General features: G+C 46.4%; 1 protein-coding gene across 1 annotated transcript in view; it reads right to left on the reverse strand.

The window, feature by feature from the left end:
• Positions 1–1,142: 1,142 nt before the first annotated feature.
• Positions 1,143–15,000, reverse strand: part of LOC124026397 (CUB and sushi domain-containing protein 3-like) — a gene marked incomplete at its 3' end in the record, with an annotated part of 59,635 nt that continues 45,777 nt past the window's right edge. The window contains exon 15 of the mRNA XM_046339426.1: positions 1,143–1,334. Within this exon, the coding sequence (XP_046195382.1) occupies positions 1,143–1,334 (192 nt within the window). The remainder of the gene's footprint in view (positions 1,335–15,000) is intronic.

A 15,000-nucleotide genomic window follows, 5' to 3' on the forward strand; every position in this document is an offset into this window, starting at 1 on the left:
AACTGGCATCAAGGCTACTTAACATAAAGAACCAACTGGCATCAAGACCACTTAACATAAAGAACCAACTGGCATCAAGACCACTTAACATAAAGAACCAACTGGCATCAAGGCTACTTAACATAAAGAACTAGCTGGCATCAAGGCTACTTAACATAAAGAACCAACAGGCATCAAGGCTACTTAACATAAAGAACTAGCTGGCATCAAGGCTACTTAACATAAAGAACCAACAGGCATCAAGGCTACTTAACATAAAGAACCAACTGGCTTCAAGACCACTTAACATAAAGAACCAACTGGCATCAAGACCACTTAACATAAAGAACCAACTGGCATCAAGACCACTTAACATAAAGAACCAACTGGCATCACCCCATTCTAAAGGATGCTGGCATCAAGGCTATTCTGAACAAAACATGAGAGCTATTTGTCTTCTCCAACTAAATGAAATGCTGGAACGTTTTTCCAACAGTCCAATTAAGTGGAAATCATGTAGGACTAAATCCAACTGAGATTAACACTGAGCTCAGCAATGTGGACATGAGAGCTATTTGACTGTATACTAAATGCGGGCGTTTTTCCAGAGAAAGGGAGGGAGAGAGAGAGAGAGAGAGAGAGCAAGACTGTCTGATTGAGAGAGATGGGCTGCCAGAGAAAGACAGAGAGACAGAGAGAGAGAGAGAGCGTGAGAAAGACAGAGACAGACAGAGAGACAGAGAGACAGAGAGAGAGAGAGAGAGAGACAGAGAGACGGAGAGAGAGAGAGAGAAAGACAGAGAGAGAGAGAGAGACAGAGAGAGAGAGAGCGTGAGAGAAAAGAGGAGAGAGACAGAGAGACGTGAGAGACAGAGACAGAGAGACAGAGACAGAGAGAGAGAGAGAGAGAGAGAGAGAGAGAGAGAGAGAGAGCGTGAGAAAGACAGACAGAGAGAGAGAGAGACAGAGAGAGAGTGTGAGAAAGACAGAGGAGACAGAGAGAGAGAGAAAGAGAAAGAAAGAGACAGAGAGAGAGAGAAGAACAGGAGAGAGAGACAGGGAGGGAGGGAGTGAGGTAGGGGAGGGAGGGAGATGGGATAGAAAGAGAGAGAGATGGAGAGAGGTGAGAGATTGAAAGAAAGAGGGGGACAAGGAAGGATTACCTATGCATGAGGGGAGGTGGTTGTCCCACGCTCTTCTCTCTCGGGTCATGCACTTGAGGATGCCACTTCCGTGCAGGGAATAACCTTGGTCACAGCCGTACGTGATGGCACTGCCAGCGAAGTGCCCCTGGTCGCTGACTTTGAACCCAAACTGAGGCACCCCGGGATCCTCGCAGTGAGACAGATCAAAACCTGCCAGAGAGTTATAGAGTAGAGGAGAAGACAAAGAGGGAAAAACAGGTTGTATCATTATGGAGACTGTCCTAGAGACAACACACATTATGGGGACCATCCTAGAGACCACACACATTATGGGGACCATCCTAGAGACCACACACATTACAGAGACTGTCCTAGAGACCACACACATTATGGAGACCGTCCCAGAGAGACACACATTATGGAGACCATCCTAGAGACAAACACACATTATAGGGAGACCACACTATGGAGACCACACACATTATGGGACCATCCTAGAGACCACACACATTATGGAGACCATCCTAGAGACCACACACATTTATGGAGACAAAAGGGTTGTATCATCCTAGAGACCACACACATTATGGAGACCATCCTAGAGACCACACACATTATAGACCTTCCTAGAGACACAGATGGACTGAGACCCACACATTACAGAGACCATCCTAGAGACCATACACATTATGGAGACCATCCTAGAGACCACACACATTATGGAGACCATCCTAGAGACAACACACATTATGAGACCATCCTAGAGATGGAGACCATCCTAGAGAGACAACACACATTATGGAGACCATCCTAGAGACCACACACATTATAGAGACCTTCCTAGAGACCACACACATTATGGAGACCATCCTAGAGACAACACACATTATGGAGACCATCCTAGAGACAACACACATTATGGAGACCATCCTAGAGACGACAGACACAAGGAAACACGTGCTCACATTATGGCTGCACACCTGGAGACAACACAAATTATGGAGACCATACTAGAGACCACACACATTATGGAGACCATCCTAGAGACCACACACATTATGGAGACCATCCTAGAGACCACACACATTATGGAGACCATCCTAGAGACCACACACATTATAGAGACTGTCCTAGAGACCACACACATTATGGAGACCATCCTAGAGACCACACACATTATGGAGTCCTTCCTAGAGACCACACTCATTAGGGAGACCTTCCTAGAGACCACAAACATTATGGAGACCATCCTAGAGACCACACACATTAAAGAGACCATAGAGACCACACACATTATGGAGACCGGCCTAGAGACCACTAACATTATGAAGACCATCCTAGAGACTACACAAATTATAGAGACTGTCCTAGAGACCACACACATTATGGAGACCATCCTAGAGACCACATACATTATGGACCACACACATTAAACCATCCTAGAGACAACACACATTATGGAGACCATCCTAGAGACCACACACATTATGGAGACCATCCTAGAGACAGACATTAGACACAAGGAAACACGTGCTCACATTATGGCTGCACACCTGGAGACCACACATTCACACACTAGAGCACATACGCACACAAGGACATCTCAGAAAATAATGTGTCTGCATTTCAACCAGTAAGAGTTTCTGGGAACCAGCCATAGTGACATAATCCCATTCCTCTCCTCGTTGTAAAGACCAGAGGAGGCTGCTGAGGGGAGGACAGCTCATAATAATGGCTGGAACGACGTGAACGGAAATGGCATTGAAAACACATTGATAACATGTTCGCTACAATTTCACTCATTTAACAGCCATTAGCACGAGCCCGTCCTCCCCAATTAAGGTGCCACCAGCCTCCTGTGGTAAAGACATTAACTATGTCCTATATAGCACCCGATGCTCTGGTTAAATGTAGTGCACTATATATATATATATAGGGAATAGGCGCCATTTGGGACGCTGGCCTTATTGATTAAAGCGTGGGAATAATGTCCCGCTTCAGAACATAATGAGTACTGTGGACTTAAAGTCCCATTAAATGACTAAGCAGGAAAAATATCCTTTCTGGACAGAGACAACAATTACATCTAGCTAATTAACTGCTCAAGTGACTGTGACTCTGGTAGCAGGATGGAGAAGTGCTATAGGCTACGGCTCCTCTTAACAGTGGGACGAAGGGATGAACGTCTTAACCCTATGTGTTAGGGATGAGGTCTTGACCGTATGTGTTAGGGATGAGGTCTTAACCCTATGTGTTAAGGATGAGGTCTTAACCCTATGTGTGTTAGGGATGAGGTCTTAACCCTATGTGTTAGGATGAGGTCTTAACCCTATGTGATAGGGATGATATATTAACCCTATGTGTTAGGGATGAGGTCTTGACCATATGTGTTAGGGATGAGGTCTTGACCGTATGTGTTAGGGATGAGGTCTTAACCCTATGTGTTAAGGATGAGGTCTTAACCCTATGTGTTAGGGATGAGGTCTTAACCCTATGTGTTAGGATGAGGTCTTCACCCTATGTGTTAGGGATGAGGTCTTCACCCTATGTGTTAGGGATGAGGTCTTAACCCTATGTGTTAGGGATGAGGTCTTAACCCTATGTGATAGGGATGAGGTCTTAACCCTATGTGTTAGGGATGAGGTCTTGACCGTATGTGTTAGGGATGAGGTCTTAACCATATGTGTTAGGGATGAGGTCTTAACCTATGTGTTAGGGCTGATATATTAACTGTATGTGTTAGGGATGAGGTCTTAACCTTATGTGTTAGGGGTGTGGTCTTAACCCTATGTGTAAGGGATGAGGTATTAACAAACTAGACTACCACTATCAGATTAGAGCCATAAAGGAGACTAGACATCTACCACCACTACTACCACTATCAGATTAGAGCCATAAAGGAGACTAGACATCTACCACCCCACTACCACTATCAGATTAGAGCCATAATGGAGACTAGACATCTACCACCCCACTACCACTATCAGATTAGAGCCATAAAGGAGACTAGACATCTACCACCCCACTACCACTACCAGATTAGAGCCATAAAGGAGACTAGACATCTACCACCCCACTACCACTACCAGATTAGAGCCATAAAGGAGACTAGACATCTACCACCCCACTACCACTATCAGATTATTGCCATAAAGGAGACTAGACATCTACCACCATCCGATTAGAGCCATAAGGGAGAGGAGACATCAACCACTACCAGATTAGATCCATAATGGAGACTAGACATCTACCACGACCAGATTAGAGTCATAAAGGAGACTAGACATCTACCACCACTACTACCACTATCAGATTAGAGACATAAAGTAGTCATGTCTAGTTTCCTCCAGTCAGTCAGGTTGTATCTGTAAAGGACTGTGGTCATGTCTAGTCTCCTCCAGTCAGGTTGTCAGGTTGTATCTGTAAAGGACTGTGGTCATGTCTAGTCTCCTCCAGTCAGGTTGTATCTGTAAAGGACTGTGGTCATGTCTAGTCTCCTCCAGTCAGTCAGGTTGTATCTGTAAAGGACTGTGGTCATGTCTAGTCTCCTCCAGTCAGGTTGTATCTGTAAAGGACTGTGGTCATGTCTAGTCTCCTCCAGTCAGGTTGTATCTGTAAAGGACTGTGGTCATGTCTAGTCTCCTCCAGTCAGGTTGTATCTGTAAAGGACTGTGGTCATGTCTAGTCTCCTCCAGTCAGTCAGGTTGTATCTGTAAAGGACTGTGGTCATGTCTAGTCTCCTCCAGTCAGTCAGGTTGTATCTGTAAAGGACTGTGGTCATGTCTAGTCTCCTCCAGTCAGGTTGTATCTGTAAAGGACTGTGGTCATGTCTAGTCTCCTCCAGTCAGTCAGGTTGTATCTGTAAGGACTGTGGTCATGTCTAGTCTCCTCCAGTCAGTGTTGTATCATGTCTAGTCTCCTCCAGTCAGTCAGGTTGTATCTGTAAAGGACTGTGGTCATGTCTAGTCTCCTCCAGTCAGTCAGGTTGTATCTGTAAAGGACTGTGGTCATGTCTAGTCTCCTCCAGTCAGTCAGGTTGTATCTGTAAAGGACTGTGGTCATGTCTAGTCTCCAGTCAGTCAGGTTGTATCTGTAAAGGACTGTGGTCATGTCTAGTCTCCTCCAGTCAGTCACTGTGGTCATGTCTAGTCTCCTCCAGTCAGTCAGGTTGTAAAGGACTGTGGTCATGTCTAGTCTCCTCCAGTCAGTCAGGTTGTATCTGTAAAGGACTGTGGTCATGTCTAGTCTCCTCCAGTCAGTCAGGTTGTATCTGTAAAGGACTGTGGTCATGTCTAGTCTCCTCCAGTCAGGTTGTATCTGTAAAGGACTGTGGTCATGTCTAGTCTCCTCCAGTCAGGTTGTATCTGTAAAGGACTGTGGTCATGTCTAGTCTCCTCCAGTCAGTCAGGTTGTATCTGTAAAGGACTGTGGTCATGTCTAGTCTCCTCCAGTCAGGTTGTATCTGTAAAGGACTGTGGTCATGTCTAGTCTCCTCCAGTCAGTCAGGTTGTATCTGTAAAGGACTGTGGTCATGTCTAGTCTCCTCCAGTCAGTCAGGTTGTATCTGTAAAGGACTGTGGTCATGTCTAGTCTCCTCCAGTCAGTCAGGTTGTATCTGTAAAGGACTGTGGTCATGTCTAGTCTCCTCCAGTCAGTCAGGTTGTATCTGTAAAGGACTGTGGTCATGTCTCCAGTCAGTCTCCTCAGTCAGTCAGGTTGTATCTGTAAAGGACTGTGGTCATGTCTAGTCTCCTCCAGTCAGGTTGTATCTGTAAAGGACTGTGGTCATGTCTAGTCTCCTCCAGTCAGTCAGGTTGTATCTGTAAAGGACTGTGGTCATGTCTAGTCTCCTCCAGTCAGTCAGGTTGTATCTGTAAAGGACTGTGGTCATGTCTAGTCTCCTCCAGTCAGTCAGGTTGTATCTGTAAAGGACTGTGGTCATGTCTAGTCTCCTCCAGTCAGTCAGGTTGTATCTGTAAAGGACTGTGGTCATGTCTAGTCTCTCCAGTCAGTCAGGTTGTATCTGTAAAGGACTGTGGTCATGTCTAGTCTCCTCCAGTCAGGTTGTATCTGTAAAGGACTGTGGTCATGTCTAGTCTCCTCCAGTCAGTCAGGTTGTATCTGTAAAGGACTGTGGTCATGTCTAGTCTCCTCCCAGTCAGGTTGTATCTGTAAAGGACTGTGGTCATGTCTAGTCTCCTCCAGTCAGTCAGGTTGTATCTGTAAAGGACTGTGGTCATGTCTAGTCTCCTCCAGTCAGTCAGGTTGTATCTGTAAAGGACTGTGGTCATGTCTAGTCTCCTCCAGTCAGTCAGGTTGTATCTGTAAAGGACTGTGGTCATGTCTAGTCTCCTCCAGTCAGGTTGTATCTGTAAAGGACTGTGGTCATGTCTAGTCTCCTCCAGTCAGGTTGTATCTGTAAAGGACTGTGGTCATGTCTAGTCTCCTCCAGTCAGGTTGTATCTGTAAAGGACTGTGGTCATGTCTAGTCTCCTCCAGTCAGTCAGGTTGTATCTGTAAAGGACTGTGGTCATGTCTAGTCTCCTCCAGTCAGTCAGGTTGTATCTGTAAAGGACTGTGGTCATGTCTAGTCTCCTCCAGTCAGTCAGGTTGTATCTGTAAAGGACTGTGGTCATGTCTAGTCTCCTCCAGTCAGTCAGGTTGTATCTGTAAAGGACTGTGGTCATGTCTAGTCTCCTCCAGTCAGGTTGTATCTGTAAAGGACTGTGGTCATGTCTAGTCTCCTCCCAGTCAGGTTGTATCTGTAAAGGACTGTGGTCATGTCTAGTCTCCTCCAGTCAGTCAGGTTGTATCTGTAAAGGACTGTGGTCATGTCTAGTCTCTCCAGTCAGTCAGGTTGTATCTGTAAAGGACTGTGGTCATGTCTAGTCTCCTCCAGTCAGTCAGGTTGTATCTGTAAAGGACTGTGGTCATGTCTAGTCTCCTCCAGTCAGTCAGGTTGTATCTGTAAAGGACTGTGGTCATGTCTAGTCTCCTCCAGTCAGGTTGTATCTGTAAAGGACTGTGGTCATGTCTAGTCTCCTCCAGTCAGGTTGTATCTGTAAAGGACTGTGGTCATGTCTAGTCTCCTCCAGTCAGGTTGTATCTGTAAAGGACTGTGGTCATGTCTAGTCTCCTCCAGTCAGTCAGGTTGTATCTGTAAAGGACTGTGGTCATGTCTAGTCTCCTCCAGTCAGTCAGGTTGTATCTGTAAAGGACTGTGGTCATGTCTAGTCTCCTCCAGTCAGTCAGGTTGTATCTGTAAAGGACTGTGGTCATGTCTAGTCTCCTCCAGTCAGTCAGGTTGTATCTGTAAAGGACTGTGGTCATGTCTAGTCTCCTCCAGTCAGTCAGGTTGTATCTGTAAAGGACTGTGGTCATGTCTAGTCTCCTCCAGTCAGGTTGTATCTGTAAAGGACTGTGGTCATGTCTAGTCTCCTCCAGTCAGGTTGTATCTGTAAAGGACTGTGGTCATGTCTAGTCTCCTCCAGTCAGGTTGTATCTGTAAAGGACTGTGGTCATGTCTAGTCTCCTCCAGTCAGGTTGTATCTGTAAAGGACTGTGGTCATGTCTAGTCTCCTCCAGTCCAGTCAGGTTGTATCTGTAAAGGACTGTGGTCATGTCTAGTCTCCTCCAGTCAGTCAGGTTGTATCTGTAAAGGACTGTGGTCATGTCTAGTCTCCTCCAGTCCAGTCAGGTTGTATCTGTAAAGGACTGTGGTCATGTCTAGTCTCCTCCAGTCAGGTTGTATCTGTAAAGGACTGTGGTCATGTCTAGTCTCCTCCAGTCAGTCAGGTTGTATCTGTAAAGGACTGTGGTCATGTCTAGTCTCCTCCAGTCAGTCAGGTTGTATCTGTAAAGGACTGTGGTCATGTCTAGTCTCCTCCAGTCAGGTTGTATCTGTAAAGGACTGTGGTCATGTCTAGTCTCCTCCAGTCAGGTTGTATCTGTAAAGGACTGTGGTCATGTCTAGTCTCCTCCAGTCAGGTTGTATCTGTAAAGGACTGTGGTCATGTCTAGTCTCCTCCAGTCAGGTTGTATCTGTAAAGGACTGTGGTCATGTCTAGTCTCCTCCAGTCAGGTTGTATCTGTAAAGGACTGTGGTCATGTCTAGTCTCCTCCAGTCAGGTTGTATCTGTAAAGGACTGTGGTCATGTCTAGTCTCCTCCAGTCAGTCAGGTTGTATCTGTAAAGGACTGTGGTCATGTCTAGTCTCCTCCAGTCAGTCAGGTTGTATCTGTAAAGGACTGTGGTCATGTCTAGTCTCCTCCAGTCAGTCAGGTTGTATCTGTAAAGGACTGTGGTCATGTCTAGTCTCCTCCAGTCAGTTGTATCTGTAAAGGACTGTGGTCATGTCTAGTCTCCTCCAGTCAGTCAGGTTGTATCTGTAAAGGACTGTGGTCATGTCTAGTCTCCTCCAGTCAGGTTGTATCTGTAAAGGACTGTGGTCATGTCTAGTCTCCTCCAGTCAGGTTGTATCTGTAAAGGACTGTGGTCATGTCTAGTCTCCTCCAGTCAGGTTGTATCTGTAAAGGACTGTGGTCATGTCTAGTCTCCTCCAGTCAGGTTGTATCTGTAAAGGACTGTGGTCATGTCTAGTCTCCTCCAGTCAGTCAGGTTGTATCTGTAAAGGACTGTGGTCATGTCTAGTCTCCTCCAGTCAGTCAGGTTGTATCTGTAAAGGACTGTGGTCATGTCTAGTCTCCTCCAGTCAGTCAGGTTGTATCTGTAAAGGACTGTGGTCATGTCTAGTCTCCTCCAGTCAGTCAGGTTGTATCTGTAAAGGACTGTGGTCATGTCTAGTCTCCTCCAGTCAGTCAGGTTGTATCTGTAAAGGACTGTGGTCATGTCTAGTCTCCTCCAGTCAGGTTGTATCTGTAAAGGACTGTGGTCATGTCTAGTCTCCTCCAGTCAGGTTGTATCTGTAAAGGACTGTGGTCATGTCTAGTCTCCTCCAGTCAGTCAGGTTGTATCTGTAAAGGACTGTGGTCATGTCTAGTCTCCTCCAGTCAGTCAGGTTGTATCTGTAAAGGACTGTGGTCATGTCTAGTCTCCTCCAGTCAGTCAGGTTGTATCTGTAAAGGACTGTGGTCATGTCTAGTCTCCTCCAGTCAGGTTGTATCTGTAAAGGACTGTGGTCATGTCTAGTCTCCTCCAGTCAGGTTGGTTGTATCTGTCAAGTTGACTGTGGACTGTGGTCATGTCTAGTCTCCTCCAGTCAGTCAGGTTGTATCTGTAAAGGACTGTGGTCATGTCTAGTCTCCTCCAGTCAGGTTGTATCTGTAAAGGACTGTGGTCATGTCTAGTCTCCTCCAGTCAGTCAGGTTGTATCTGTAAAGGACTGTGGTCATGTCTAGTCTCCTCCAGTCAGTCAGGTTGTATCTGTAAAGGACTGTGGTCATGTCTAGTCTCCTCCCAGTCAGGTTGTATCTGTAAAGGACTGTGGTCATGTCTAGTCTCCTCAGTCAGTCAGGTTGTATCTGTAAAGGACTGTGGTCATGTCTAGTCTCCTCCAGTCAGTCAGGTTGTATCTGTAAAGGACTGTGGTCATGTCTAGTCTCCTCCAGTCAGGTTGTATCTGTAAAGGACTGTGGTCATGTCTAGTCTCCTCCAGTCAGTCAGGTTGTATCTGTAAAGGACTGTGGTCATGTCTAGTCTCCTCCAGTCAGTCAGGTTGTATCTGTAAAGGACTGTGGTCATGTCTAGTCTCCTCCAGTCAGTCAGGTTGTATCTGTAAAGGACTGTGGTCATGTCTAGTCTCCTCCAGTCAGTCAGGTTGTATCTGTAAAGGACTGTGGTCATGTCTAGTCTCCTCCAGTCAGTCAGGTTGTATCTGTAAAGGACTGTGGTCATGTCTAGTCTCCTCCAGTCAGTCAGGTTGTATCTGTAAAGGACTGTGGTCATGTCTAGTCTCCTCCAGTCAGTCAGGTTGTATCTGTAAAGGACTGTGGTCATGTCTAGTCTCCTCCAGTCAGTCAGGTTGTATCTGTAAAGGACTGTGGTCATGTCTAGTCTCCTCAGTCAGTCAGGTTGTATCTGTAAAGGACTGTGGTCATGTCTAGTCTCTCCAGTCAGTCAGGTTGTATCTGTAAAGGACTGTGGTCATGTCTAGTCTCCTCCAGTCAGTCAGGTTGTATCTGTAAAGGACTGTGGTCATGTCTAGTCTCCTCCAGTCAGTCAGGTTGTATCTGTAAAGGACTGTGGTCATGTCTAGTCTCCTCCCAGTCAGGTTGTATCTGTAAAGGACTGTGGTCATGTCTAGTCTCCTCCAGTCAGGTTGTATCTGTAAAGGACTGTGGTCATGTCTAGTCTCCTCCAGTCAGTCAGGTTGTATCTGTAAAGGACTGTGGTCATGTCTAGTCTCCTCCAGTCAGTCAGGTTGTATCTGTAAAGGACTGTGGTCATGTCTAGTCTCTCCTCCAGTCAGTCAGGTTGTATCTGTAAAGGACTGTGGTCATGTCTAGTCTCCTCCAGTCAGTCAGGTTGTATCTGTAAAGGACTGTGGTCATGTCTAGTCTCCTCCCAGTCAGGTTGTATCTGTAAAGGACTGTGGTCATGTCTAGTCTCCTCCAGTCAGTCAGGTTGTATCTGTAAAGGACTGTGGTCATGTCTAGTCTCCTCCAGTCAGGTTGTATCTGTAAAGGACTGTGGTCATGTCTAGTCTCCTCCAGTCAGTCAGGTTGTATCTGTAAAGGACTGTGGTCATGTCTAGTCTCCTCAGTCAGTCAGGTTGTATCTGTAAAGGACTGTGGTCATGTCTAGTCTCCTCCAGTCAGTCAGGTTGTATCTGTAAAGGACTGTGGTCATGTCTAGTCTCCTCCAGTCAGTCAGGTTGTATCTGTAAAGGACTGTGGTCATGTCTAGTCTCCTCCAGTCAGTCAGGGATCTGTAAAGGTCTGTGTCTAGTCTCTCCAGTCTCTGTAAAGGACCAGTCAGTCAGGTTGTATCTGTAAAGGACTGTGGTCATGTCTAGTCTCCTCCAGTCAGTCAGGTTGTATCTGTAAAGGACTGTGGTCATGTCTAGTCTCCTCCAGTCAGGTTGTATCTGTAAAGGACTGTGGTCATGTCTAGTCTCCTCCAGTCAGTCAGGTTGTATCTGTAAAGGACTGTGGTCATGTCTAGTCTCCTCCAGTCAGTCAGGTTGTATCTGTAAAGGACTGTGGTCATGTCTAGTCTCCTCCAGTCAGTCAGGTTGTATCTGTAAAGGACTGTGGTCATGTCTAGTCTCCTCCAGTCAGGTTGTATCTGTAAAGGACTGTGGTCATGTCTAGTCTCTCCAGTCAGTCAGGTTGTATCTGTAAAGGACTGTGGTCATGTCTAGTCTCCTCCAGTCAGTCAGGTTGTATCTGTAAAGGACTGTGGTCATGTCTAGTCTCCTCCAGTCAGTCAGGTTGTATCTGTAAAGGACTGTGGTCATGTCTAGTCTCCTCCAGTCAGGTTGTATCTGTAAAGGACTGTGGTCATGTCTAGTCTCCTCCAGTCAGTCAGGTTGTATCTGTAAAGGACTGTGGTCATGTCTAGTCTCCTCCAGTCAGGTTGTATCTGTAAAGGACTGTGGTCATGTCTAGTCTCCTCCAGTCAGTCAGGTTGTATCTGTAAAGGACTGTGGTCATGTCTAGTCTCCTCCAGTCAGGTTGTATCTGTAAAGGACTGTGGTCATGTCTAGTCTCCTCCAGTCAGTCAGGTTGTATCTGTAAAGGACTGTGGTCATGTCTAGTCTCCTCCAGTCAGTCAGGTTGTATCTGTAAAGGACTGTGGTCATGTCTAGTCTCCTCCAGTCAGTCAGGTTGTATCTGTAAAGGACTGTGGTCATGTCTAGTCTCCTCCAGTCAGGTTGTATCTGTAAAGGACTGTGGTCATGTCTAGTCTCCTCCAGTCAGTCAGGTTGTATCTGTAAAGGACTGTGGTCATGTCTAGTCTCCTCCAGTCAGGTTGTATCTAAAGGACTGTGGTCCTAGTCTCCTCCCAGTCAGGTTGTATCTGTAAAGGACTGTGGTCATGTCTAGTCTCCTCCAGTCAGTCAGGTTGTATCTGTAAAGGACTGTGGTCATGTCTAGTCTCCTCCAGTCAGTCAGGTTGTATCTGTAAAGGACTGTGGTCATGTCTAGTCTCCTCCAGTCAGTCAGGTTGTATCTGTAAAGGACTGTGGTCATGTCTAGTCTCCTCCAGTCAGTCAGGTTGTATCTGTAAAGGACTGTGGTCATGTCTAGTCTCCTCCAGTCAGTCAGGTTGTATCTGTAAAGGACTGTGGTCATGTCTAGTCTCCTCCAGTCAGTCAGGTTGTATCTGTAAAGGACTGTGGTCATGTCTAGTCTCCTCCAGTCAGTCAGGTTGTATCTGTAAAGGACTGTGGTCATGTCTAGTCTCCTCCAGTCAGTCAGGTTGTATCTGTAAAGGACTGTGGTCATGTCTAGTCTCCTCCAGTCAGTCAGGTTGTATCTGTAAAGGACTGTGGTCATGTCTAGTCTCCTCCAGTCAGTCAGGTTGTATCTGTAAAGGACTGTGGTCATGTCTAGTCTCCTCCAGTCAGTCAGGTTGTATCTGTAAAGGACTGTGGTCATGTCTAGTCTCCTCCAGTCAGGTTGTATCTGTAAAGGACTGTGGTCATGTCTAGTCTCCTCCAGTCAGGTTGTATCTGTAAAGGACTGTGGTCATGTCTAGTCTCCTCCAGTCAGGTTGTATCTGTAAAGGACTGTGGTCATGTCTAGTCTCCTCCAGTCAGTCAGGTTGTAACTGTAAAGGACTGTGGTCATGTCTAGTCTCCTCCAGTCAGTCAGGTTGTATCTGTAAAGGACTGTGGTCATGTCTAGTCTCCTCCAGTCAGTCAGGTTGTATCTGTAAAGGACTGTGGTCATGTCTAGTCTCCTCCAGTCAGTCAGGTTGTATCTGTAAAGGACTGTGGTCATGTCTAGTCTCCTCCAGTCAGTCAGGTTGTATCTGTAAAGGACTGTGGTCATGTCTAGTCTCCTCCAGTCAGTCAGGTTGTATCTGTAAAGGACTGTGGTCATGTCTAGTCTCCTCCAGTCAGTCAGGTTGTATCTGTAAAGGACTGTGGTCATGTCTAGTCTCCTCCAGTCAGTCAGGTTGTATCTGTAAAGGACTGTGGTCATGTCTAGTCTCCTCCAGTCAGGTTGTATCTGTAAAGGACTGTGGTCATGTCTAGTCTCCTCCAGTCAGTCAGGTTGTATCTGTAAAGGACTGTGGTCATGTCTAGTCTCCTCCAGTCAGTCAGGTTGTATCTGTAAAGGACTGTGGTCATGTCTAGTCTCCTCTAGTCAGTCAGGTTGTATCTGTAAAGGACTGTGGTCATGTCTAGTCTCCTCCAGTCAGGTTGTATCTGTAAAGGACTGTGGTCATGTCTAGTCTCCTCCAGTCAGTCAGGTTGTATCTGTAAAGGACTGTGGTCATGTCTAGTCTCCTCCAGTCAGTCAGGTTGTATCTGTAAAGGACTGTGGTCATGTCTAGTCTCCTCCAGTCAGGTTGTATCTGTAAAGGACTGTGGTCATGTCTAGTCTCCTCCAGTCAGGTTTTATCTGTAAAGGACTGTGGTCATGTCTAGTCTCCTCCAGTCAGGTTGTATCTGTAAAGGACTGTGGTCATGTCTAGTCTCCTCCAGTCAGGTTGTATCTGTAAAGGACTGTGGTCATGTCTAGTCTCCTCCAGTCAGTCAGGTTGTATCTGTAAAGGACTGTGGTCATGTCTAGTCTCCTCCAGTCAGGTTGTATCTGTAAAGGACTGTGGTCATGTCTAGTCTCCTCCAGTCAGTCAGGTTGTATCTGTAAAGGACTGTGGTCATGTCTAGTCTCCTCCAGTCAGGTTGTATCTGTAAAGGACTGTGGTCATGTCTAGTCTCCTCCAGTCAGTCAGGTTGTATCTGTAAAGGACTGTGGTCATGTCTAGTCTCCTCCAGTCAGGTTGTATCTGTAAAGGACTGTGGTCATGTCTAGTCTCCTCCAGTCAGTCAGGTTGTATCTGTAAAGGACTGTGGTCATGTCTAGTCTCCTCCAGTCAGTCAGGTTGTATCTGTAAAGGACTGTGGTCATGTCTAGTCTCCTCCAGTCAGTCAGGTTGTATCTGTAAAGGACTGTGGTCATGTCTAGTCTCCTCCAGTCAGGTTGTATCTGTAAAGGACTGTGGTCATGTCTAGTCTCCTCCAGTCAGGTTGTATCTGTAAAGGACTGTGGTCATGTCTAGTCTCCTCCAGTCAGTCAGGTTGTATCTGTAAAGGACTGTGGTCATGTCTAGTCTCCTCCAGTCAGTCAGGTTGTATCTGTAAAGGACTGTGGTCATGTCTAGTCTCCTCCAGTCAGTCAGGTTGTATCTGTAAAGGACTGTGGTCATGTCTAGTCACCTCCAGTCAGTCAGGTTGTATCTGTAAAGGACTGTGGTCATGTCTAGTCTCCTCCAGTCAGTCAGGTTGTATCTGTAAAGGACTGTGGTCATGTCTAGTCTCCTCCAGTCAGGTTGTATCTGTAAAGGACTGTGGTCATGTCTAGTCTCCTCCAGTCAGTCAGGTTGTATCTGTAAAGGACTGTGGTCATGTCTAGTCTCCTCCAGTCAGTCAGGTTGTATCTGTAAAGGACTGTGGTCATGTCTAGTCTCCTCCAGTCAGGTTGTATCTGTAAAGGACTGTGGTCATGTCTAGTCTCCTCCAGTCAGTCAGGTTGTATCTGTAAAGGACTGTGGTCATGTCTAGTCTCCTCCAGTCAGTCAGGTTGTATCTGTAAAGGACTGTGGTCATGTCTAGTCTCCTCCAGTCAGGTTGTAACTGTAAAGGACTGTGGTCATGTCTAGTCTCCTCCAGTCAGTCAGGTTGTATCTGTAAAGGACTGTGGTCATGTCTAGTCTCCTCCAGTCAGTCAGGTTGTATCTGTAA

This window comes from Oncorhynchus gorbuscha, unplaced genomic scaffold (genome assembly GCF_021184085.1).
Source record: "Oncorhynchus gorbuscha isolate QuinsamMale2020 ecotype Even-year unplaced genomic scaffold, OgorEven_v1.0 Un_scaffold_2730, whole genome shotgun sequence".
Taxonomy (NCBI): Eukaryota; Metazoa; Chordata; class Actinopteri; order Salmoniformes; family Salmonidae; genus Oncorhynchus; species Oncorhynchus gorbuscha.